The 26,703-nt window shown below is 34.9% G+C and overlaps 1 protein-coding gene across 1 annotated transcript in view; it reads left to right on the forward strand.

The window, feature by feature from the left end:
• Positions 1 to 26,703, forward strand: part of IFT80 (intraflagellar transport 80) — a 71,121-nt gene that overhangs the window by 21,850 nt on the left and 22,568 nt on the right. The window contains exons 5-9 of the mRNA XM_016215728.2: positions 1,609 to 1,698; positions 2,433 to 2,570; positions 15,486 to 15,665; positions 23,134 to 23,252; positions 25,398 to 25,472. Of these exons, the coding sequence (XP_016071214.2) occupies positions 1,609 to 1,698; positions 2,433 to 2,570; positions 15,486 to 15,665; positions 23,134 to 23,252; positions 25,398 to 25,472 (602 nt within the window). The remainder of the gene's footprint in view (positions 1 to 1,608; positions 1,699 to 2,432; positions 2,571 to 15,485; positions 15,666 to 23,133; positions 23,253 to 25,397; positions 25,473 to 26,703) is intronic.

A 26,703-nucleotide genomic window follows, 5' to 3' on the forward strand; every position in this document is an offset into this window, starting at 1 on the left:
TCAAAAGAATTTCAAGAAGTGACTAACATTGAGAAATAAGTGAAAACTGTGCATTATATATAATAGTAAATATATGTAATATATAAATTGATATCCTAAAGCATAGTACAGTTGATTCTTAAACAACACAGGGGTTAGGAGTACTGACCCTCCCATAGTTGAAAAGTAAACTATACCTATGATGCCCCAAAACTTAACTACTGGTAGCCTGCTGCTGACCAGAAGCCTTACCAATAACACAAACAGTTGAGTAACACATTTTGTAAGTTACACGTATTATATACTCTATTCTTACAATAAAATAAGTTAGAGAACATGGTAAGAAAATCATAGGAAGAGAAATACAATTATAGTATTTATTGAAAAAAATCCGCATATAAGACGACCTGTGTAATTCAAACTCGTGGGTCAACTGTATAAGCCAACTTTAAATCATATTTTGTTCCTAACTTTTGAATATGCAAAAGTAAGTTTTGTACCTTTAAAATGAAACTCTCAAGAATCTCTATGTGTATATCTAGCTATATATGTCTATGTCTATATATTGTTATTTTTGTCCTTGCAGTTTATTTTAGGACATTGAGTTAATTTGGCAGTAAATTATCGAGAATTATTGCTTTTTAACATATATTATCAAAATATTTGTTTTTGAGAGTGTATATTTTTATATATCTTGAGTAAAACAAGCTATGAATTATTTTTATTTGACACTAATAATATTTTATTCTGAATACATCAAAAATAATAGATTGGGAAGGGTCTGTAGATAGAGCCCTTTAAATCAGTCACTCTTTGACATGAAGTTAATTGGCTCAGACATTAATATGTACCTTATAGGCATCAAGAAAAATTAATTCTTTTTTAGTTATGTTATTCTGCTTAAATATGGTGAAAAATAGCTTTTAATTACATGTGTGGTAATAGTTAAATGGGCACGTGAACTGTATTTAAGGACAAGAAGACATCCATGCTTACTTTCTGGATTACCAATTTTGGGTCACTTATATATATCCATACATGTGTATAGAATATATAAATATCTGTGGAATATATCATTTTGTTATATAGTAAATGCAGCAGAAGATTTTCATAGTTGTTCAGTGACTATTCCAGAGACATGAAGTATAGGAGATTATGCAGAGGGAATGAAGAGAGTACTAAAGAAGGTACTCAGATAGTAGAAGTTTTAAAAGAAAGAATTAGTTAACAAGAACGAAGGCAGTATCACTAATGGCGTCAGCTGTGCAAAGGAGAGCAAGGTTTGGATTTAACAGTTTTGGAGTGCATAACATTCATTCCAGCGTTATCACACAAATGTTAAGCTTGGAATAGCTCAACAACAAGTGATTTTCCATCTGGAGTTCAGGCAACTGAGGAAATTTATAAGGATGTAAGCTATGTAGTGGATGTCATAGTGTTAGGTGCTTTCATTAGTGTAAATTAGAAATGAAACAAGCAGATGAAGTTATGCATAATGGTTATGAAGGGAAGATGGGAATCTCCAAGGAGAGGACAAGAGAATCATTAGAAAGAGGCAAAATGTCTTCCTGTAAGAAAAACTTTTCAGTACTCTTGAAGTTATAATTAATATCTTATTGTTTTTCATAGTGGAAAGCTCATGATGGCATTATTTTAAAAGTAGATTGGAACTCAGTCAATGATTTAATTTTATCTGCTGGTGAAGACTGTAAATATAAGGTATGTATGTTTGAATTTATCACCTGGTTGAAAGAATCAAATTTAGGTGAAAAGTATTTAGCATCTAAGAATATTATTTTACTACTTTAGCCATGCCATTTAACTCTAATAATTTAGCAAATTGTTAGTTTATAATTTTAAGTGGTATTTTAAAGTGCTGACTTTCTCATTGGCCTATCTCATTGACCTATAGGATTTGATTTAATAAGTAGCAACATAAATACAACTTCTAGTTTTAGTGACTGGACAAATCAACTCAATTTAAGTTTTTAAAGATCAAGTTTATTGGTTTATTAAATATTTATTAGCTTTAGACCAAAATAATTTGGGGGGAATAATAAGATTTAATGTAACTATAGTAAGAGGAAATTTAATTGAAATAAATGCTTTGAGAGAAGGTTGATAGAGCACTTCTTGGACAAAAAGAATTTAAGCAAAAAACACATCATCTCAAGACTTTATTATTTAAAAGGACTTAAAATGGGCAGGTTTTTTGAGTAATTAGAGATTAAGTAACTTCTGAAAATTGTCACAATGTTATCATATTTTTTGAGATATTTAAGCTTCAAGGAATATAGCTTTTTCTCCCCTCGTGTGATAATAAAGACATTTAATTGTTAATATTGTAAAACGATAATTTCTAAATTTTTACTTGATATTTCACTGTAGGGCAAACTTGTTTTAATGATGTGTGGTGACTGTTATAAAATATTTTTTTAAATTTGCTTTTGTAGGTATGGGATAGTTATGGCCGCCTTCTGTACAATTCACAACCTCATGAGCATCCTATTACCTCAGTTGCCTGGGCTCCAGATGGAGAATTATTTGCTGTTGGATCATTTCATACTTTACGCTTATGTGATAAAACTGGGGTAAGTTATAGTGGTGAGCAATCACAGATGTGCTGTCATAAATGTGGTAATGCACAACACACCTGGTTCTCAATCTTTAAAAACATTTTTCAATGATTGCATTTGATTGAATCTTTCTGATTTGTCCTCTTAATATACTGGTTCAATCAATTCCAGATTCATGGGACCAAACTCTCTAAGTTTGAAGAATAGGTATGTTCTCTCCTATTTGTCTTTCTGGAAATACTTATTTTAAGCATGATTGTAAAACATGGTGAAGTAATTAAAGTATTAAAATTTATGCTCAATCAGTTGGAGAGTTCAGTTTTAAGCCTTTTTAAAATTGTTAAATATATTTCATACAAAAATTTTGGTGGCATATGTTTGGTAAGAAATTGATAGTAAATTTTAAAAATGGTCATTTTAAAACCAAAGGACTTTGGTTTTTTGTCAAGAATTCCATGTTTGAATGTATGTGAGACTTTTTCCTCACAAGAGAATATGCCTCCTGTCATGCAAGTTCTATTCAGACCTTAAGGAAGCAGCCAAGCTCAGTGGCATTGACTGACTGTGTGAAGAAGTTTCAGCAAAGTGCTCCAGAAGCAGCGGCGTCGTAGGAGGGCGCTGTTCCATACTATTTCTGACTATAGGGAATCACATAATTGTCCTGGGGCTTATTTCCTCACTTGCAAAATAAGACAGTTAAAGTCCTCTGCCTGGCTTTACAAGTTCTCTGAAAAATGGTGCCATAAATCCAGTTAGTTTTTTCCTCCCACAGCTCCTTAACTTCTATCTGTGCTCAACTCTGGTCGAACACTGACTCACGAATCTTCTCTGCCTTCACTAATGCCCTCAGGCATCTTCTTTCATGGAATGCTCTCACCTCTGTCTTATACTTGCTGAGTTCTACCTAATCTTTAATGCCCATCTCATGGTTGACTTCCTTTCATGGTACCTTCCTTAGATGATCTAAAGTTTATCTATTTTTCTAACTTCCTCTCATCTTGGTTTCTTTTTTCTTAGTTACAACACGTCAGGATGATAGAGCAGGTGACCTCATTTTCATATGATTTTCTTTTTTTAAATATATCTTTATTGATTTCAGAGAGAGGAAGGGAGAGAGAGAGAGATAGAAACATCAATGATGAGAGTCATTGATTGACTGCCTCCTGCACGCCCCCGGCTGGGGATGTGCCCTGACTGGGAATCGAACCCTGATCGCCTGGATCCTAGGTCGACGCTCAACCACTGAGCCATACTCAGCCAGGCTAAGTATATTATTTTTGACTCCCTAGATATTTTATAAGATCCCATAGCGTAAGGATTCTGTATTATCTCTACAGCACACTAGATACTCAGTAATTATTCACTAATAAGTCAATTTAAGCATAATACTTTGAATTTGCCATTTTGACAAAAATAGTTAAAAATTTTAAAAGCTTGGGTCATTGAAGTGATCTGAATAAATGAATTAAAGGTTTACTTTAGTAATCATCAAACCTATTTTTAGAATGTTAATCTAGAAAACTAAACTTTCTAAAAGGATTTTCTTTTATTCAGTAGACATTCAATATATACTACTCATCAGAGTATTTCAGAAACTGGGGATGGAAAGCTGTTAAGATTTTCATTCAAGTTGTTGACAGTCTAGTGGAGAATCAGACTATAGGACTTAAAGTACAGTGTGATCAGTGTATGAGCACTGTGAAGGTGTGGGAGAGCCTGACTCTGCCTGTGGGACATTGATTGGAGAGCTGAGGCATAAAGAATTAGTAGTAGTTCTCCAAGTAGTTGCAGGCAGAAGGAAACTCTTGTGCATCAAAGTATAAATGAGTATGGTGCTTTTAGTATAACGTCAGTAAGATTTTGCATGGGATAGTACCAGGAGATAGTACAGAAAAGACATTCTCAGACCAGATCTTGTTTGCCATGTAAAAGAGTTTAGATGTTAATAATTTCAAATCTAATTATTTTCTGTGGAGCCCCCTTAAGTGTTGCTGTGGAGTGGGAAACAGATGAGGGAGTTGAGCTCCTAGTCCTGCTCTCTACCCGCAACCAGAGAAACTTTACTATTGATCAACTTTACTATTAGCATCCAATATAAGATTTTCTTTGAACAGCTAAAACAGTGAAGTTGGAAAACCAGTATGTTAGTCATTAGAGAACAATGGGTGGTGGGTAGTAACATGATAATATTCACATATTGGAAATATTGCTTTGGTATCAAAGGAACAGTGGTGCAGGCACCAAGTAGGGCCTGCTCTCAGTTAAAGGTAAAAAAATGGAATTTCATTCAATACTGTTCCCTTCTTTCAACCACTGACTCCCCTCAAACTTCTGCTTGCCCTTTTTTTTTAAATGAACTTTATTGAGATATAATTCACATACTATATTTTATCCATTTAAAGTGTACAGTTTGTTTTTTTAGTATATTCATAGGATTGTGCAACCATCACCACAGTATTTTAGAACACTTTCTTCCCTTCTAAAAGGAATCACACACTCATTGTCAATCCCTATTTCTCCCTACATCACCGCAAGCCCCTGGCTACTACTAACCTACTTTCTTTTTATATGAATTTGTCCATTCTGGCCATTTCCTATAAATGGAATAAAACATTATGTGGCCTTTTGTGTCTGGCTTCTGTTACTTAACATAATATTTTTAAGGTTCATCCATGTTGTAGCATATATCAGTACATCATTCCTTTTTATGGACAAATAATATTCTATAATATGAATACAACGCATTTTGTTTATCCATTTATCAGTTGATAGATATTTGTTTGGGATTGTTTAAATTTTTTATTATGAATAATGCTGCTATGAATGTGTATAAGTTTTTGTATGGACATGTTTTCATTTTTCCTGGGTATGTACTTAGGAGTAGAATTCTGGGTTAAATAGTAACTCTATGTTTAACTTTTTGAGGAATCGCCAAACTGTTTCCCAGAGTGGCTGCCTGCTTTGGATTGCTCTCCAGTCTTCAAGTAGTTGTTTTTGTATTTTGGTTTGAGTGTATCAGTGTTATCTGTGTGAAGGTTGGTCTGGTGTTCTGCTATTATCATTCTTTACATATCATAATTTTATTTGAAATAATTGATCATGAGTTTTTAAGAATCAGCTCTGCACATTTGAGAGCTATGCTAACTACTACAATGATTCTCAAGGTGAAGTGGAGAGGGAGAGCTACATGTTTGAGATTCACTATTCAAGGAATTGTCCAGGAAAATAGCCAGATGACATGGATGGTCAGTGCTTGAAACAAATGCAAATGGCCAGTATAAACATGAAAGGATGTTCAATTTAACTAATATATAAATATAAAATAAAGAGATAATGATATATTTTACCTAGTAGATTGAAAAGATTAACAATGACTTAAAAACCTTGGGTTTACTCAGGAAGGAGAAAATGAGGTCTCTCATTTGTACACTGTTGATGGGAATGTAAATTATTAATTCAATCTCTTTGAAGGATAGTTTGTTGATACATATCCAAGTGTCAGTACATATTCCTTGACCTAGGGATCTCACTTCTAGGAATTTTTTCTAAAGAGACCATTGTACATGTACACAAAGATGTATGCATAACGATTTCATCATAGTATGGTTATAATAATAAAAATTAGAAATAAATTAAATATCCCTATGTAGGAGACTTATTAGGTTATTATTCTATATATCTGAAATTGAGTACCCTCAACTCTTAAAAATGGGGAAGAAAGATTATGTTTAAAAACTAGGAAAGAACCTTAGCCGGTTTGGCTCAGGGGTTAGAGCATCAGCCTGTGGACTGAAGGGTCCTGGGTTCGATTCTGCCCAAGGGCATGTACCTTGGTAGCAGGCTCGATCACTGGCACGATTGGGGCACATGTGGGAGGCAACCACTCACATAGATGTTTTTGTCTCTCTCTCTCTTCCTCTCTCTCCCTCTCTCCCTTCCATTCTCTATGAAAAGCAGTGGAAAAAATATCCTCTGGTGAGAATTTTAAAAAGCCAAAAACCTGGAAAGATATTCATCATAACTTATTTAGTGAAAAGACCAAGTTTTAGGAGAGCATTTTATTCTAAGATCCCCACTGAGGTAAAATAGTATAGCCATATCTCTCACTACATGGCTAAAGATATACCCATAGTTGCTGTATCCTATATATTTTCCTTTTATGATTTTGTACAGTGGGAACCTTTCTTAACGAAAGGTATCAATTGTACAAATGCAATAAAAAGTTCTTCAATAAAAATGAGCAAAAAAGGAGTGGTGTCACAGAAAATGGTGGAGTAGGGAGCTCCAAGAATTGGTCTCTCTGTTTAAGCAACCATTAAACTTGCAAAAAATGTCAGATTCAACTTTTTCAGACTTCTGGAATCTAATTTAAAATTTATAGCAACTAGAGGGAACACTTAATGAAAAAAGAAACTCCTAAATTTTGGTAAGAAAGCATTGTGACATGTTTTGCTCACCTGCCTACTGTTCCTCATTTTCAGCTTGGCATTGGCCATGGGAGCAGTAACCTGTGTTCTGGTGCAGCTTGCTGGTGCCGAAGGGACTATATGAACTATGTTCTCAAAAAATTGTGCTTGTGCTTTTTGACCTGTCTGGTGGTTCTCAGAGGGATTGGCACAGAGGCTTGTCTTTGTTTTGCCTCCTTTGGAAATCTCTCAGAGCTGGAGTGGCTTCCCAGGTGGCATCTGTTGAGAGCACATAAAGACCCAAGCCACCTGGGGCAAGGGATGGTGGGTGGGGCAAGCAGCAGACAGATCAAAAAGCCTAGGACGGTGGAGACTGAAAAGGAAGATACATGACTCCAGAGTGCAACACACATGCCTGGGCCAGATACAGGCTCAGAAAAGACTTGAGAGGATGCTAGGCTTGAATCACTGGCAGAGCTTTGGGCAGAGCTTTGTGTCACAGGCAGGAGGTGAAGGCTAAGCAAGTACTATAGGTGGCCTGGCCAGATGTTGATGGGAGTGCCCAAGCTCAGAGCCATTTGGCAAAGTGGGAGAGTATTTTTTCTCTTTCTTTTTGGCTCTGTCATAGTTTGAAAAAGTCACTAAATAAACAAATGATTGCAGCCCTCAAAAAGCAACAACACAGCAAACCTGGGGAGGGGGGAGAATCTGATTTCCAGAGTTACCAGATTATAATATCCAAAACGTCCATTTTTCAACAAAAAATTACAAGCCACACAAAGAGGCAGGCAAGTATGGCCCATTCACGAAAAAAAGAAAGAGATACCATCCCTGAGGAGGCCCAGCATTAGACTTAAAGTTTTAAAGACAAAGCCTTTAAGTTAATGGTTTTAAGTATGCTCCGAGAGCTAAAGGGGCACCAAGAGAGCAAGGTCCAAACAAATGGGAAAAGTCAATAGAGAGATAGAAATTATAAACAGGAGCCAAATAGAAAATCTGGAACTGAAAACAGTGAAGGATAAGAGAAGTGTATTATAAATATCCCCAGAACCCCCAAATACGTCCAGTCTCTTCAAGAATGAGCTTCATGCAAATAAAAGTCATAGGTGCAATGTTACTTCCCACTTATCAGAAAATGGGAAAATGAGCCTCCTCAATGCAGTGAAGGGAGCATTTATTGGTACAACTTTTCTCAAGTATAATTGGGCACGTCTATCAAGATCCTTGAACCTTTTGACACAGCTATTTTACTATCAAGGACCTTTAAAAATGTATTGCATGTTCATTTGCTCATTTGTTTTCTCTTTTTTTTAATCCTCTCCCGAGGATATTTTTCCCATTGCCTTTTCAGAGAGAGCAGAAGGGGCAGAGAGAGAAACATCAATGTGACAGACACATTAATTGGTTGCCTTCCACACATGCCCCGACTGGGGCCGGGGATCTAGCCTGCAACCCAGGTACATGCCCTTGGCCAGAATTGAACCTGGGACACTTAAGTCCACAGGCCGGCTCTCTAACCACTGAGCAACCGGCTAAGGTTGCTCATTTATTTTCATATTCACTGATTCCTTTGCAAATATTTGAGTGTATTATATGCCAGGCAGTTGCCCTAGGTGTTAAACAGCAGTAAATAAATTCCCTGCTCTGAGTTTTATTCCAGCAGATGAAAGACTATAAGCAAACAAACAAAATGAATATGTAATAAATGCTACAAAAAATAAAGCTGGGTATGGGAGACGGCATTATTTTAGGTGAGGTGGTCAGGGAATATCAGACACAAACTGATGTACATTATTGAGTAGTTAGTAATGTAAATTACGGTGTAATTGAATTACTTATGGAAGAAAAATTAAAAGCCACAGTACCATAGCTTTTCTCTAGATTCCATAATAACTTTTATTTTTACCTTTGATTTTTAAGAAAGGCATGATTCAAATATATAAGGTAAAATCTTTCCAATTAACGTAGTTATAAATAAATATGCAGACTATATGAATGAATTGCATTATGTTAAATTAAATGTAACAGAATTCAAGGGAAAAGATTTAAATATATAAGATGCCTTTTAGCACAATTTAAATGACATTGTTGCTTTTATTTATCAGCAGGTGGTGCTATTGCTTGTGTAAGAGAACTTAGTGCCATTCTTATTTTCTCTTCTTGAATATCCAGTTTGTCATTATAATAAAAATACTGCCCTTTGTTCATCATTCAGTTAAAACAACTGAATGATTACTTTATCATCTGCATTAACTGGTCTTACTGTTATATGTAACTTTTCATTGTCAGTTATATATATATCAGTGATTTTCAACCTTTTTCATCTCATGGCACACATAGACTAATTACTAAAATTCTGCAGCATGCCAACAAATGTATTTTTTGCCAATCTAACGGCAAAAAAAAAAAAAGTTATTATTTTGATTCATTTACACCAGACTGCTACTCTTGTGTTGGCTGTTGTCATTTTTTTACTTGACAATTTAAGGGAAAAGGGTATTGCGTGTTTTATAAGTTTTTGCAGCACACCAGTGTGCCACTGTACACTGGTTGAAAATTGCTGATATACATCAGCATGTAATTTAAGACATTCCACAGTTTGCTAATTCCTGGTATATGAGAGATAATATTGATCTTAAAAAACAGTATACCTTAAAGAAATGTAAGAAACTTTGCATCTATTTTCTCTTCCACCCAAACTTAATTTGTGAACACACAATTTTATGAATTGAAGTCATTTAACTTGGCTAAAGATATGTGCTTTTGAGGATCCTTTTAATGAGTATATTTATGTAGGAGTAAAGAGAAGGGTAAGGTAGGCATTTGAGAAGTACTTTTAAAAGTTATTATAGTAGCCATGTTTTTTAGTTGAAATATCTCTTATTTCCCTATTGGGAAGTAATCTACATGCCTAAGCAATTTGACAGAATACAGGGAAAAAATGTGGTATCTAAGGGATGTAATATCTTGAAGTAACTGGTCAACACTTTATAGACAACAATTCTCAATTGTTGTCCTCTGTGTTGTGCTGTCTAGTGTGAGTGCTTGTTTTATTTTAATGTAGAAGTAGATTTAGCATTTTTGCAGAGCTCTGGAGTCAAGACTCCAGGGGTGAACTTACAGAGTTAGTTCACTGCTGGGCTACGTGATTGCCCCCTTTTAGCTTCACAGTACTGTGATTGCTTCCCTGTGGGCATGGGACATACTGCTTGCTTCCTCTCATGAGCAGCATTAGTGTGATATGTGTTCCTTTGTTTTTTAATATAAGGCTGCTGCATAGGACGAGGCAGCACTGCGCACGGCATGCTAGAAGTCGGAAAAACTAAGCAGTGCTGGAGAAGTGTGGCTGATCCTATGACTTCAGATTTACTCTACATTTTATTAGATTTGGATACAAGTAGCAGAAACTATTAAGCAAAAAGAGGAATTGTTTTTAAGGTTATAGGGATGTCTTCCAGAAACCAGGAAAGGATGTAGCTAGGCCTCAGGAATCAAAACCTGGAGTGCTGAGAAAAGACAGAAAGGTTTCCCTTTGTGTCTTTTGCCTCTGCTTGTCTGTCACTGGCCCAGCCTAAGTGAGGTACTCATGCCTGGTCTAATCGGGTGTGCCTAGGCAGGTAGAAATATGCTGTATAAACATGGCTGCCAGGACTCTAACATCGTAATTGTGGGGATTGCTGGTGAGGGCCACGTCCTGAAAACGGAGGAAGGAGGCAGCCGGCTCCTGTAGGTTACCATTTGTTTCAAAGCCACCTTAGCCTAATTTGTCAGAAGTTTTCAGTTTAATCCTCTGAGAGATTTTCTTTTCACATGAATACATTTCTGCCTTTATAATGAAAGTTAGAATTATATTTTCAGATTTAGTATGAAACCACCTTTTCTAGAAGCCATAAAGTATAAACCATAAATTAAGGGAACTGTACTTAACTATATGAGACCCTGCTATCTAGACTTGCTGTGAGAAACTAGGCAAGCATACAAAATCAGAGTTCGGTTATAGAATTTACTTTTAATCTTTGAAAAATCAACACCTAACACATAGTAGATGTTCCATAAATGTTGCATTTTAATGGATTTTGTCATTATACATACGAAAGATTTTGTTTTGGTTTTTAATGACAGTTTTTAAAAAAAATTGATTTCAGAGAGGAAGGGGGAGAGAGAGAGAGAGAGAAAATCAATGACAGTCATTGATCAGCTGCCTCCTACATGCCCCCTACTGGGGATCAAGCCCTCAACTGGGCACATGCCCTGACTGGGAGTCCAACCATGACTTCCTGGTTCATAGCTCGACGCTCAATCATTGAGCCATGCCAGCTGGGCAGTGACACATTAATTTAACTGAATTAATGTAACTCAGTGACTTACACTACAGCATTTTGAATACTGTAGTTCATTAGTTTATTACTAGAATTGATCCATTTTATCAGTTTGGTTGATGTTTTTGAGAAGACTAGTTTAAAATTTCTAAATGTTTGCTTTTAATTTGTTCCTTGGATTTTTAATTTTAAAAGTCGTTTGGTTAAAGTCATAGTTGAGCTCTGGGAAGGAAGACTTGCCTGAAGACACAGGCACATTTATTCATTCATTATTCATTCATCCATTCAACAAATATTCACATGTGCTGGGTTCTGTGTGATGCTCCGCGCCTGTCCTTTAGGAGTGCCTTCCGCACTATTTAGGGTACTGATACATGAACAGATAATTAAGTAACATAGTTCTTTAATGGCAAAGCTATAATTGTGGAAAATATACAAGGAATAGAATAATGGTAAATTTTCAGATATGTCTGTACTTAATTTAAATGAGACCAAACTAAGTAAACTTCCTCTCTGGTTAAATGAATTAAAAATTATTTTTAAAAAACCGTTTTGTAAATGACCAGAGATCATGGTGGTTTTCTTTGTTTGTTCTTTTAATAAGAAGCATAAATTTGAATTTGATTTTTTCCTGATTTTGGTACCAAAAAATCTAAATTTAATTCTCTATATGTAGAAGCAAAGAATCTCTAGATGCACATATGCTAAAATCATGCAAAAGCTTCTGTTTCACATGGGCAACCCAGCTATGATTCCTTATGCAGTGTGTCATTGTTCCCCTGCCCTCCATTTGGGAGTGGAGTGGTACTGTTTCCTCTTATAAAATCTCTTTCACATTTTCTTCTACTTATCAATATCTCATAAGTCAAACTTTCAACATTCACACATTTTTATTAGTTATTGCCAGAGATACCAATCATATAAAAAAAGTTAAATCCTTTATTTTGATTTAAGAAAAGATGCTCTTTTATTTCACTGTCTTTAAATTACATTTCCCTTCCTTACCATCTACCTTTTAAAGAATTTTATAGATTTTTCTAGACCATTAGGCCATGTCTAATTTTTTGAAGTATCATCTATTAAGGATTATAGATTTGATGACTTAAAATTTCTCCATAAGGACTTTACCTCAGTATTCTAAGATGTCCATATTTTCTATGAGGAAAGTTTTAGCTCAGGCTAATTTTTTAAATTATCAGGAAATAGTCTTGAAAAATGATAGCTTTCTTCTTATTATTATAATTTCAATGCTTTTTGTACTATTCACATGATAGAATATTAAAAACATATTTTGCTTGATATCATAACCTATTTGGGTTCTTTTTTCCCCCTAAAAGCAACTTGTTCAATAATTTTTAAACGTTTTCTTTTGAATATTTAAAAAAAAAATTTTTTTTTAAAAAACTGATTTTAGAGAGAATGGAAGGGAAAGGGACAGAGAGATAGAAACATTGATGAGAAACATAGATTGACTGACTCCTGCATGCCCCATACTGGGGATCAAGCCCGTAATCCAGGCATGTGCGCTGGCTGGGAATCAAACCAGTGACCTCTTGGTTCATGGGTTGATGCTCAGCCATTGAGCCACACTGGCCAGGCTCTTTTGGATATATATATATATATATACACACACATATATATATATTATATCTTTATTGATTTCAGAGAGAGGAAGGGAGAGAGAGAGAGAGAGAAGCATCAATGATGAGAGAGTCATTGATCGAGCCCACAACCCGGGCATGTGCCCTGACCGGGAATCGAACCCCAATCGCCTGGATCCTAGGTCGATGCTCAACCGCTGAGCCATGCCTGGCCGGGCTCTTTTGGATATTCTTGATAATTCATTACCATGCCAAAAATCCAAGATCCTGCTACCACTTGGTGACAACATGGTCAAATTATTATTTAGTTTCTTTTTAATTGTGAAAATAAGCTTTTTGAAAGCCAAAACCACAAATTCCAAATGATGGAGAAATAAAATATGTTATATTTATACAACCCAATATTATTTGGCAATCAGATGGATGAAGTACTGACACGTGCTACAACATGGATGAACCTTGAATACATTATGCTAAGTGAAAGAAACCAGTCACAAAAGTCACATAATGTATTATTCCATTTATATGAAATGGCCAGAATAGAAAATGAAAATAGATTAGTGGTTGCCAGGAGCGGGGAGAGAGGGGGAATGGGAGTGCCTGCTAATGGGTATGGGTTTCTTTTTGTGGTGATAAAAATGTTCTGAAATTACATAGTGGTGGTTGTATAACTCTGACTATACTAAAAACCACTAAATTCTATACTTTAAAAGGGTGTATTTTGTAATTTGTGAAATGTATCTCAATGTTATTATTTTTTTTAAAAGGAAATAGGCTTAAGGGCAAAAGAATGAAAAAATAAAATTTAAAACTTGTAATCATTTGTGATGTTGACATTGTTATTTTGAGTATTTATATTGGTTCTCTAAAGAACTGGGATTTGGGGCCAGGTAAAAGGAGATACTGAGGTAAGATTGATGAGGGTAAATAAAAATTCTATGATTCTTGGGTTCAAATTGGAAGTGTCAGTTTGAGTTCATTAAAAAATTTCCTAGTTCTGTTCATTAAAAAGGCCTAGAAAAGCAATGATTAACTCAGTAATAGTAAGTACCCCTAGCACTTGTGGTTTTTTTCTCAATACCATTTCCCACATTTCCATAAAATGATCTAGAGTGCATTGAAGAAAAGGATAATTCCAGGTTTGGGTCAGGAGATATAAAATATGAATCTGGAACATTTTGTCATGCTAGAAAACAAGGGAAGTGATCAAAGACCAAGATTCTGTCAAAAAAGACTAAAGAACCAACTTGAAGGGATCCCACTGGCTAAAACTGGGCTATTGGAGCATTACGTTTATTAAAACACATCAAATATGTTAAAATTAGTGAGTTCATGATACTAAACAATAACATTTACCAATAAATGTTACATTTGGAGGTTACTAGGGAATCAGCTGGTGTAATGAATTTCCATTTACCCATTACCCAGCTTCCATCAATTGTCAACTACTGGCTAATTCCTATCTCATCTGTACCACCACCTACTTCTCCCAGATTATTCTGAGCAAATCCCTGACATATTTCATCACTAAATATTTCTACACATCACTAAAAAAGAGAAACTTAAAAAAAAAATCTCACCTCCATACCATTAAACCTAAAAACAATTAACAGTAATTCCTTAATCTTCTCACAGTCACTGTTCAAAATTTTCCAGTTGTCTTTTGTTTTTCAGTTTGTTGGAATTGAGATGCAAATAAGGTATAATCATCGTGATTGGTGATTGGGTGATAAATCTCTTAGCTCTCTTTTGATCTATAAGTTCCCCTTCCACATCTTTTTTTTTCTTTTAATATTTTTATTGATTTTTTTAGAGAGAGAGAAGGGAGAGGGAGAGAGAGAGAGATGTCAATATGAGAGTGGAACATCTATTGGCTGCCTCCTGCATGCCCCCTGCCAGGAATCAAGCCCAAAACCTGGGTACATGTCTTGACTGGGAGTCAAACCAGCAACCTTTCAGTTCACAGGACAGTAATCAACTGAGCCACACAGGTCAGGACTATAATACTATCTTTCAAAAAAAATTTTGTTTCTGTCTTATACACATACACACACACACACACCCCTCTTTTGTTCCAACTAATGCTTATTGATATCTCTAGGTAACATTTGCACATAGATAGGTTCTAGAAGAGGTTATACTTACTGCATTCTGAACAAAAGAAATCAATTTGCCTATACTTTCATGATTTTAGATGTATATCAAAGATGTTTTAGTTACATTGTGTGTTTAGTTTCAATTTTCAATGACATTCTTGAAATATCAGAAATTTTTTGGTGTAGAACTGTAGAGATCCTTGAGAATTAATAATAAGTTGTCCTTGTTTTTTCTACAGAATCTTTGTATATACCCATTGATTACTATTATTTACATGTAGTAATGTGATTGGAAATGGTGTGGGTGTTTTGCAGTTCTTGAAAGATTTCATACATGTTACATGTTTCATATATATTCTACTGTGTACTTTAAAAATTACATTTTTGGTTTAGTACACTATAATTAAGAAAAATAATTTTTAATCTAGAATGAAAGATTAAAAAAAAATCTTATGTTAACATATGCTCAATTTAAAACATTTAATAAATTGATTTTTCTCTTCCCCAGTGGTCATATGCTTTGGAAAAGCCCAACACTGGCAGCATATTTAATATCTCATGGTCAGTTGATGGCACTCAGATTGCTGGAGCCTGTGGAAATGGACATGTTGTTTTTGCACACGTGGTGGAACAACGTTGGGAGTGGAAAAATTTCCAAGTAACATTAACCAAAAGAAGGTCTATGCAGGTATGATTATGCCCATGGTTGATTAAACCAGCTTTTCACATTAGTTCACTATACAGATTATGGGACTATCTTCATTAATTATATTCAAATTTAGTTTATAAAAACTCAGTCACATTAGATATATTTTAACTATACTATTAGTGATCTTTTTCATGACATAAGGTAAGAAACTTTCACTAATATAGAGCCTTAGTGCCCACAGCTACTGCAGTTATGGGGTTGAGACAAGAATAGTGAAACTTGAAGCATTTAGAGAACATGTGGATTCAGCTGAGGAAGGAGGGAAGAAGCTATGACAGGTTAAATTTAATTCCTGAGCCTGACCCCAAGGCAGGCCTAACTTTCTTATCACAGTCGGGATTGCATTATTTTATTTATTTATAGTTGTATGAGTTTATTTAACCTCATTAATTTTTTTCCCTTTTAAGAATTACCTAAGGCAAGCCAAAGTGGGAAATAACAGTAAGTTCTTATTGTGAGTTAGGAAGAAAAACAGGTCATTCTGGAGTGAAATACTTTGTAGATTAAGACAGAAAGGTCGGGATGTGGAAATGGGAGGCGAAGGGAAATGTTTTACAAGTAGAGAACACCAGAGGGAGGGATACTCTATTCAGTTATAAGCCTTTTACCTAGTATTATATTTCACTTGTCTTTATCTCCCCTAGTGCCTTACATATAATAAGCACTCAATAAATATTTTTAAAGTAAACTGATGAAAGGTAGGAAAAAGAGGCAAAAGACAATGTGCCAATGGCAAACCCTCTGCCAAAGAAAGGGGAACTCTCCCTTCTCCTTCCTCTTTCTCCTGTCTGTATTAGTGGCCTCAGTCTTCAGTATTCAGAATTCAGATTGTTATAGATACTATACAAATTTGGAAACATATATCTTGTGATTTCTTGGAGATCTATTAAAATATTATTTAGCCTAAGTATCCAGATTTTAAAATTTGGATAATATGGTCACCAGATTCATAATGATTAGGTATACACTATAATTTTTCTTTGTTTTGCTTATTTATTTTTAAATTTTAAACTTATTATGGAGAATTTAAAACATGCAAAAGTAGACAGAATAGTATACTGACTCTCTATATACCCATCACCCAACCCCAACACACGATCAATACATGATCAATCCTGCCCCATTTATGTCCATACCTCTTTTCTCCCCTGAGAAGTGACAGCTCATCACATTTGCCATATTCTCTTCATTAGAAGCAAGCTGCTACTAGGTCCAGTCCACATACAAGTGGAGAGACTTACACAAGGATATGAATACAAGGAGGTGAGGATCATTAAGAGCCGCCTTACAAGTTACCTAACCACACATTTATGCATAACACAGAAATGCACTAACTAATGCATCTATTCCATATGCAATGGAAAACAAGCCCACCCCTCCCTAAAAGGAGGTAACTCAGATTCTTCCAGTTATTTCATCTAGCTCCAAATCTCCGGTGTAGAAAACTATAAACGTGAATTTTAATTATTCTTCTTCCCCTCCCCATATTCCCAATTTAAAATGATGAGAGGAAAATAGGACAACTTCAGTGAAAACAGTTGGAAAAGGGGAGAAGGGAAAACAACACAGTGATTACCAGGTCCAGAGCTAAAACATAGCTGGCCAGGAATATCCTAAGAACCTGAGACCCCCTTTTTCTTAGCAATCAAGTTAGTTACTTACTTAATTTGGCAACTCTAGCTTGCCTTTCTGGGACAGTATCCCACTTGGGAGGATTCCCTTTCTGGAGACTGTTCATTTTAGTAGCCCACTTAATTAATTTTTTTCAGCCTCTAATAAAAGCAATTGGTGATTTATTTATTGATTTATTTATATACCTATTTATAATTCAGACAACCTGCACAATAATATTCAGAGAACCCTAATAGAGTCCCATTATAGTGCAAATTCTTTTCTTCCTCCACTCCTCCCCCTCCCCTTTGGTAACCATCAGCTTGTCCTCTGTATCTGTGGGTCTGTTTGTTTCATTTTGTTTATTCATTTGTTTTGTTGGAGTTTTTTTTTTTAGATTTCACATATAACTAAATCATACAGTATTTGTCTTTCTTTGTCTGACTTATTTCACTTAGCATAATACACTCTAGGTCTCTTCATGTCACAAATGGCAAGATTTCATTCTTTTTTCTTGCTGAGTAATATTCCATTGTGTGTGTGTATACATACGTATGTACATATATATATAATTAATTAAGTGGGCTATATTACATATATATATAAAATCGCATCATCTTTATCCATTCATCTACTAATGGACACCTAAGTTGCTTCCATATCTTGGCTATTGTAAGTAATGCTACAGTAACATAAGGGTGCATATATCTTTTCAAATTAGTGTTTTTCTTTTCTTCAGATAAATACCCAGAGGTGGAAGTAGCCCACTTAATTTTGTTGTGAGGTGGGGTCACGGATTGCCAGAAGGACTGAATAATCACAACTTTTCGTTTGCCTAGTTTAGAGTTTTACAATTTCATTAGAAGCTTAGTAGGCTATTGGTTGATTTGTGTTTCATTAACTCAGAAACCAGAGTTCATGTTGAGTCATAATTCTTGAATTTGGATCTTAACCTGGCAGTAGGCTACATTGCCCTACCCGAATCCCTGTTCCTCAGCTTTTATGTGACCCAATAACCTTGAGAGAGAAGGTTTCTTAATCTACTCCTTGCCTCCAGGCTGGTGCCCAGTGGGTAATTTTTTTCAAAAGGGATAGTTGATATCTTTGTTAGGAGGAAGTGCCTGGAAGGGGGAGAGGGTACGGGGGAGGACAAGAGGCATTTCTCAGGTCTCAAGCTTACCTCTTTCCTGCTGCTCTTAATTTAGTATAGGACACAACTTTGATTTTTTATAGTTGTAGCAGTTCAAGATTATTTGATTCTTAGTCATTTTATCTCCTGTAAAGATAAGAGTTGATAATAGAGTGATTTTGAAAGTTAAGTGATATATGCAAAACACAAATAAGTGGTAGCTATTGCTATGATTATAGGTACCTAGAGGATTAAATGAGTATTTTGGAAATGAGGAAACACAACTTTTGGACTGTGTCAATCTGAGGAGTATAAATATTGTGGTCAGGTACAAATATTAGGTGAAACAAGTATCAAGAGGTTAATCCTGAATCTTCCCTGAATTGAACAGAGCAATGGATGCAATTTAAAATTCTATCAGGACATTTTTGATGTGGGATTTGCTATACACAGTTTTGAAATTTTAACGGCAATTATCAGTGCATCTTTAGTTTTGGTATTATGGCTGAAATGTTGTATTCCTGTTTGGTTCTGGTATTCCAGATTCACAAAAAAGAGAATTCCTCCATGTGAAGCTTTAGGCAAATATGAGCTTTAAGAAATCTGTGTATAATTTGAATAATGGCAGAGGCCTATATAGTTAGGCTTTTAAATATTGAATGTTCCTAAACCTGTAGTAAAAGCCAGTTTGTTTCACTGGCTATTTATCATATTGCTATAAAGAAACTATCATATAACTTCCTTTAAAAACTTTTATTTCATTCCATTAGCTTTAAAATGTTTATAGGCAAGGATGGCATTTTGTACCTTTTAAAAAGTCTCTGGGAGCTCAGACTTCTGGAGAAGATGGTGTCATAAGTTCTCACTTGGAAGGAATAGATATACCTTTGGCTCCAAAGACATCAATAATATATGAAAAAATATTTTTAAAAAAGACTTATCTGGACTCAAAAACAAGATAAACATCTCTGTGGACCAGAAATGGAACAAAAATACAGAGTGTGGAGTGAAGTCTCTGACCTGCTTGACTCCAGGTCCAGAAGCCGGCAGGCAGTGGTGGTGAGGAGAGTGGCTCTTACTGGCTAATGGAACTAGAAGTGCTTAAAGTGAGACGAGGGGCCTGATCCAGGTCTCTGTTTGAAATCAGCATGGGGGTCTGTGGGGTAGCTCTCTTCTCCCCTTTATGAAAGAAGACTTTTAAAAGCCTGGATTTGAAGACAGACTCACAGGGTCACCACCTATAGTCATGACTTGCTCGATGCTAGGGGGCCATTCACTTAGACCCAGAGTTGTGTAGTACACACCTGCAGCACACATCTGTGGCCTTCAGACAAAGCTAAGCGTTTTCACTGAAAGCACTCCACATTTTTGTTCAAGTCAAAAGCAGCTGATCCCTGAGGCCAATGTTTCTCCTGTAGCCTTCTCAAGCAGAGGAGTTTTTCTTCTTTACGCCAAGCATTACTGGGTCCGGAGGTCAGGGTAGGTGTCTTCCTTGCCCCTCATTAATGATTCCAGACCACAACAACTTCTTCCTCCCTAAAGAACTTCAGCTCCTTTGAACACCTACCATCAGACTGCAGTCATTTCCCCCACTCATTGAAGCGGGAAGCGAACATAGTCTTTCTTTGTCTCTAGTCCCGACATCACTCCTTTTTATTAAGAATTTTGAAAATGTCTAAAAGATAAGAACTATTTTTATTTTAACATAACCATAATAACATTTCACATTTCTCCAGTGTCTCCTAAGTGTCTTAACAGGTTCCATTTCTCCAGTTATTTTATTTATTTATTTTTATTGTTTGTATCAGGAAACAGTTCCACATTACATTTTATTAATTTCTCTCTTCAGTCTTTTAAAATCTGAAACAGTTTCTTTTCCTTGTTGTTTGTTTATTTGTTTAAAAACCCATATTTTCCTGTTTGTATCTCTATGGTATGATTACATTTAACATGTTCATCTAACCCCTGTATTTCCTGTAGACTGGTTATTAGATTTGGTCTTAATATACTTTGTAGGTGATGCTGTGCACTTTCCAATACATCACATCAGGAGACACTTATGTCTGCTTATCTCTCTTTTAGTGATGCTAAGATTGATCAGTGTGTTTAGGTGTTGTCAGTCTGATTTATCTATTATTTAATTCCCCATTAGACTTTTAGCATAATATTCCTATTAGCTATTGATGATACTTGTCTAGAATCATATTTCTTTGGGGTTACAAAATATTAATCTTGTAATTCTATAATTTCTTCTGCATTTATTAGCTACAATTCTTTTATCAAAGACTTTGCCTCATCAACCATTTGGTTACCCTGAGATGAGACGAATTTTTGATTATTTTCCTTTATTTACCAGTTTTCACATAATGAGTTGATTTCCTAGTATGCCCAATGAGTTTGTTTTTTGTTGTTGTTGATGTTATCATTATACATTTGCAAATTTTAACTTTTTTGATGTGTTTCAGCCTATTGCAGTCATTATTCTCTTGAATGCTCAAATGGCTTTGGCCAATTGGCTCCTGTGTTCTTTTGAGATGATCTCAGTAGCTTCCTTGCATTTTTCACAAGATGTTCTAGGCTCCTCTTATACATTTCCTATTCCAGACTTGGAGTCAGCCATTCTTCCAAGAAGGCCTTGTTCCTTTTGGAGGGGAATGTTATTTAGAGATCATGATCCAGGTGCTAGGTTTGCTCTTTGTTACTGGCTTGATCATTACTTCTAGATGAAATATATTTGTTTTTGACATAAAAGTATGTTATGAGTGCATACAGAGGTTTTGAGTTCAAATTTAAGATTATAGAGTTTCACTCTTGGTTTTTATTTAAAGCTTTTTTTCTTTTACAAGAAAATTTTGGTTCCTGAAGATTCTAATGGTGCCATATATATATATATGTATATATGTTCTAAAATATAGTTTCAAATAACAAATCAATATTATTCTAGTAATATGTTACTAAATATTGTTTCAGATTTTTTTTTTAATGTAAACAAATTCATATATTTTTATATCCTTCCCTTTATTAGATAAAAGGTATCATACTGTACAGTTTTGCATCTTACATTTTTTTTTTTTTTAAATATACCTTTATTGATCTCAGAGAGAGGAAAGGAGAAGGAGAGAGAGAGATAGAAACATCGATGAGAGAGTCATTGATTGAGCCTGCAACCCGGGCATGTGCCCTGACCGGGAATCGAACACCGATCGCCTGGATCCCAGGTCGACGCTCAACCTCTGAGCCACACCTAGCTGGGCGCATCTTACATTTTTTACTTTATAATATATCCTGCAGATGACTCCATAGATCTTCCCTATTCCTTTCATAGCTGTATAGTATTCTACTTTGTGAATGTACCATAGTTTATTCAACCTGTCCTGTATTGATAGTTGGGCTGTTTCTAATCTTTTGCTGTTACCATTAGTGTTGTGTGTAGTAATTGCCTTGTGTGTATGCGATTTCATAGTTTTTCTTGTTTATCTTTGGGGTAGAATTTTAGAAGTAAAATTGCTGAGTCAAGGAGTATACAGGTATATAATTTTGCTATCTTGTCATGATGATAATAATTTGTTGGAGGTGGGAGTTGAGCAGATAATAAAAATATAATATGCCTTGTAGGTAAAAGTACTGCAGATAAACACAAGAAGTTTGACTTTACATTCCTGCCTTTTTTCCATACTCTTTCATTCTTCGTTAATACTGTAATTGTCATATATACTATATTTAGAAAGATGATATCATTTTGAGGGGAATTTAAAGAAATACTAAGTACAGTTACTCTCTTTTCCTCTATTTTTCAGCTCTTACTATAATATCTTACCCTTTCTGGTATTTGGTCAGAGATTAGATAAATTTTACTTGCCCAACATTTTTCCTAATTTTTTACAAACTATCCATAAACTTTGGGATTTTTGGCCGATACTACCAACTGTTAAAATCCTTGCAAACTTTATTTTGTTACAAGGATTTATAACAATTCTGACTATCAAAGGCAAATTTCCTTTTGTTAGCTGGTACTTAACTTTCTTATGTATTATCTCTGTGTTTTTACATATGAAAATATTTTCTCCCTATCTGTGCAGCTTGGTTTTTTTCACTATACTATTGGTTTCTTTACTAACACCTCCTACTCTGCTTTGGTTTTTGAAGTTATTATATCCCTCTTTTTGGAACTTAAATTTTAAAGTAAAATCTAACCCTAAAAAGATATATTCTTACTATTTTGGGCAGAAATTACACAGAGTGGGGCAAAAGTAGGTTTACAGTTGTTCGTATGGGAAATAATACAATAATTTATAAATAATAATACAAGAATAAACTGTGTTTTGTGTACTCACAACTGTAAACCTACTTTTGCCCCACCCTGTGTAGTAGTCTCTTTCCAACTCCTGTCTGCCACACTCCTTTGACTGTGTCTCAGTGTTACAGCATTTTTCACCTGATTGTGCCATTGGCTTGCAGGTTGGAAATCTCTATACATCTTTTTCTATTTATTTCTAAGGTGTTTTCTGTGTCTTTGATTTTGTTGGTTGATTTGTATACCCCAATATGCCATCTTATGCCTGGTTCCTATTGAATTCTTCTTTTTTATATGATTGGGCAATCATGAGAGCATTGCATTTTTTGTTTTTCAAAATCTTGCTAAGTTATCTGATAAAAGTTTCATGTATTTTAATGTTGTTTGTTGGTATTTCATTTTTCCTTGTTTAGGTTCGTAACGTTCTTAATGATGCAGTGGATTTACTGGAATTCCGTGATAGAGTCATTAAAGCATCTTTGAACTATGCCCACTTAGTTGTTTCAACGTCTCTTCAATGTTATGTGTTCTCGTAAGCATCTTGCATTTCTTAAAAATCTAGAGTTTGGTCTGTGATGAGGAATTTATTTTTAATCTTTCACATCTACATGGTTTGGTTTAAACTTAACTTTCTCAAGATCTCACCTATCCTGAACTTAATCCCAGACAAGAGTGAGAAAAAGGGAGTCATGAGCAGTGAAAATAGATCTAATAAACTTTGTAAATCAAAGGTTAATAATCACTTTTAAAATGCTTCTGTGATATAGTGTTTGCTCTTACTTTACTCACAGTTCTAAGGAAGTTAATATAATTTGATTTCAAAGCCTAGAAAAGATTAGGAGCACCTGATAAATGATGCGAAAAGGAACCTCCATTGGAATAGGGGATAGCTAGCAGCCTCACAATAGGCTGAAATATATTCAGTAAGGACACAGGAGGTATTTAGGCTTAACATCACAGCCCAGTGTAATCATGGATGTTCATGGATCCAAAGTTGGGTCATCACTATGTTCAGAAATGATGAAAGCAAATATTATTCAGTATACTTTGTATTAGAAAGCAGGGAATGATTGAGCACATGCAAGACTTTCACCTAAAGCTTTAATAATATACTTGGTATTTTTAGAACAGTAACTCAGTATGTACTAATACATGTTGAACAGCTGACTTTTTGGAAACAAACAGACTTGATTTGCATTGTCTGCTGATTTCTGCGATGTAAGTACTTCTACTATGTGGCCGATTTCAAGCTATGAGTGTAGTGTCTGAGAGCAGAATTGAGGAGAGGTGCACAGCAGCAAACCATTATATAGTATTGCCACTGTGTGGACACAATAGACGTAAATAATCTCAAGTGCATAGATAAGCTCTACAAAAAGAAAATAATATATAAGCAACTCTATGTTAAATTTTTGTCTGATTTCACCAATAATTGTATAGATTATTGATTATTCAACATTATGGTTCAGGGAGTTTATATTTCCTTTACTGTATATATCTTAGTTGTCAGAAATCTCAGATATTTGGTGAGGGGACATTAAAAAAACATAACATAATCACTATTCTTATCAGCTCTCTTGACAAAGAATGAAGGTTAATTCTAATAACTTCATAAATGAAGCATGCCATGTTTTTTCTAAAATACAAAGGCACATCTTTATTATACCTGCAACCCCCAGATTTAATAATTATTTATTTGTTGTTTTGCTTTATACATGCACTTACTTATTGAAATGGGTATCAGACTCTGCATTAGCCAAGATTAATTTCCCAACCGTGTGTCTACTCACTTCAACCTTCCCTGTCCCTGCCCCATCTTCTGGATCTGAATATGAAATTTAAAGCAATGCTTCTCTGAAAGTAATTGAGAGAGATTTAGAATATATAGGAGTAATAAAACATATTTTAAACTGTGAAGCAACTGATTATTTGGAGATAGGTTTCAGGTTGTAAATGTTCTCTCCACTCATCCCTATCTTTGAATCATATTACACTATAAAAACCAAAGGAGTTGTTCATTTATTCACCCATTTATTTAATAAGTATTTATATAATATTTTACAGTTAACAGAATGCTTCACAAAATCTGTTTGGGAGACCTGTGGGAGAAATAATCATGTTTATCATGTTATCGTTATGTATTATAGTTTTTGTTTGCTCGGTATCTGTTGTATAGTAGGCAGCTAGCTTAATACTTGGGTAAGTTGTCATTATCTTCATTTTACAAATAAGGAAACTGATGCTTAGGGGGTACTAAGCTTATTAAAATCATATTGCCAACAGGTGATGAAAACATTTCTAATCCTGATCTGTTTAGCCAAAACCCATCCTCTTTTCACTATGCCATGCTGCTACTCTTTTTCAGATGAAAAACAGTAGATGAGTTGCCTGAATCACAGAGCTAATAAATGACAGAACTTGGACTTATGATCCCTCAATTCATTTATTGTGATTCCTACGATAAACTTTTATTAAATGCTTTCTGTGCTAGGTCAGGGACCCAGAGTCTCTGTGTTCTGGTGAGGGATACGGAAATAAAGTGAAAGCCAACTGCTGTAATAGAAATATATACAAAGTTACTATGAAACTAGAACACTTAAAATGAGTACCTATCTCCTTATTAAAAAGTATTCAGTATTTTAAATGTTACCAAATATCCATTTTATTTGTCTTTCAGTACGAAGAACTGGAATACACCACTTATATTTGATCTCAAAGAAGGAACTGTTAGTTTAATTCTGCAGGCAGAAAGGTAATTTTTCATGTTTGACTATTGAATTTGGGGTGAAAATATTTCAAATCACTGCAAAGCATGGATTTACAGAATAGTACATTAGCCATTAGGTATCAGTCTCTTTCTACTATTTATTTTTTTAAAGAAGTAAGAGAATAATCTCTTAGATCAATGGTTCTGAAACTTTTTGGTCTCAGAATTTGCTTATATTCATAAAAATATATTGAGAGTTATATGTGGGTTATAGATATCACCGTTTAGTATTAGAAATTAAAATAGAGATTTAAAAGTTATTAGTTTATTTAAAATGATGAGAATAAACTCATTAGAAGTAAACATCAGAGAAATGACATGAGAAAATGAAAAACAGGCAAATGACTGAAATAGTTTGACCTCATGGTCCCTCTATTTTGTATTCTGTTCTGCTTTTTATTTTTAAATATTGGTTGAAACTCGCTGATTTTATAAGCCACTACTTGGCTGTGACCTGAAGTTTATAAAATAGTATCCTCTGCCAAGACTTTCCATGTATACAGGACTAAGAAACTCCAGACCGATGAACTGGAGTGAGGATGGAATGGCTGTTGCTCAGGAATCTACACTTTTCCAGGACACTGTGCCTTTCAAGTACAGTGATGCCCTATAGCATCACAGACTAGACTTGAAAGCTACAACCCAATGAAACCTGGAATAAAGTATGAAAATGTGATAGGCAATTACCTAGAAGAGCTACCTATGAAAGTATTTGCAATGAACCATGTGTTTGATTCCATATCCCTTTGCTGACCACCTAAGCAGCTCTTCATAGTGCTTATTATCCGGCTTTCTAGCCCACAGCGTTTTATAAATAGCAAACCAGAAGAGGAATGGTGCTGGTGGGCTGCTGAGGCTGACACAGTGACTGCCTGGCAAGGGATCATAGAGAAAACTTAAAACACAGAGCCGTGTAGCTGAGTGGCATAATTATTTTGATGCACCAACAGATTCTCATGAGTCAAAGTTATCAGTTAACTAGTTACTGAAGAGTGTGATCATCATATTGATGACCTTGATCGAGCAAGAAAATAATTGCCTCAAATTTTGTACCATCTGTTTAATGAAATTAAATATATGATTTATTTAGTTATATCATAAATTTTTAAAAGGAAAAGACATTTTGCCACTTGAAAGGTAAGATGTTAGCTGTCCAAAAAACTATCTTTCTGAAATTCTTTTTACTCAATTCCAAATAAATTTATTTATTTATATT

The sequence above is a fragment of the Miniopterus natalensis genome, chromosome 6 (assembly GCF_054644295.1).
Source record: "Miniopterus natalensis isolate mMinNat1 chromosome 6, mMinNat1.hap1, whole genome shotgun sequence".
Classification (NCBI taxonomy): domain Eukaryota; kingdom Metazoa; phylum Chordata; class Mammalia; order Chiroptera; family Miniopteridae; genus Miniopterus; species Miniopterus natalensis.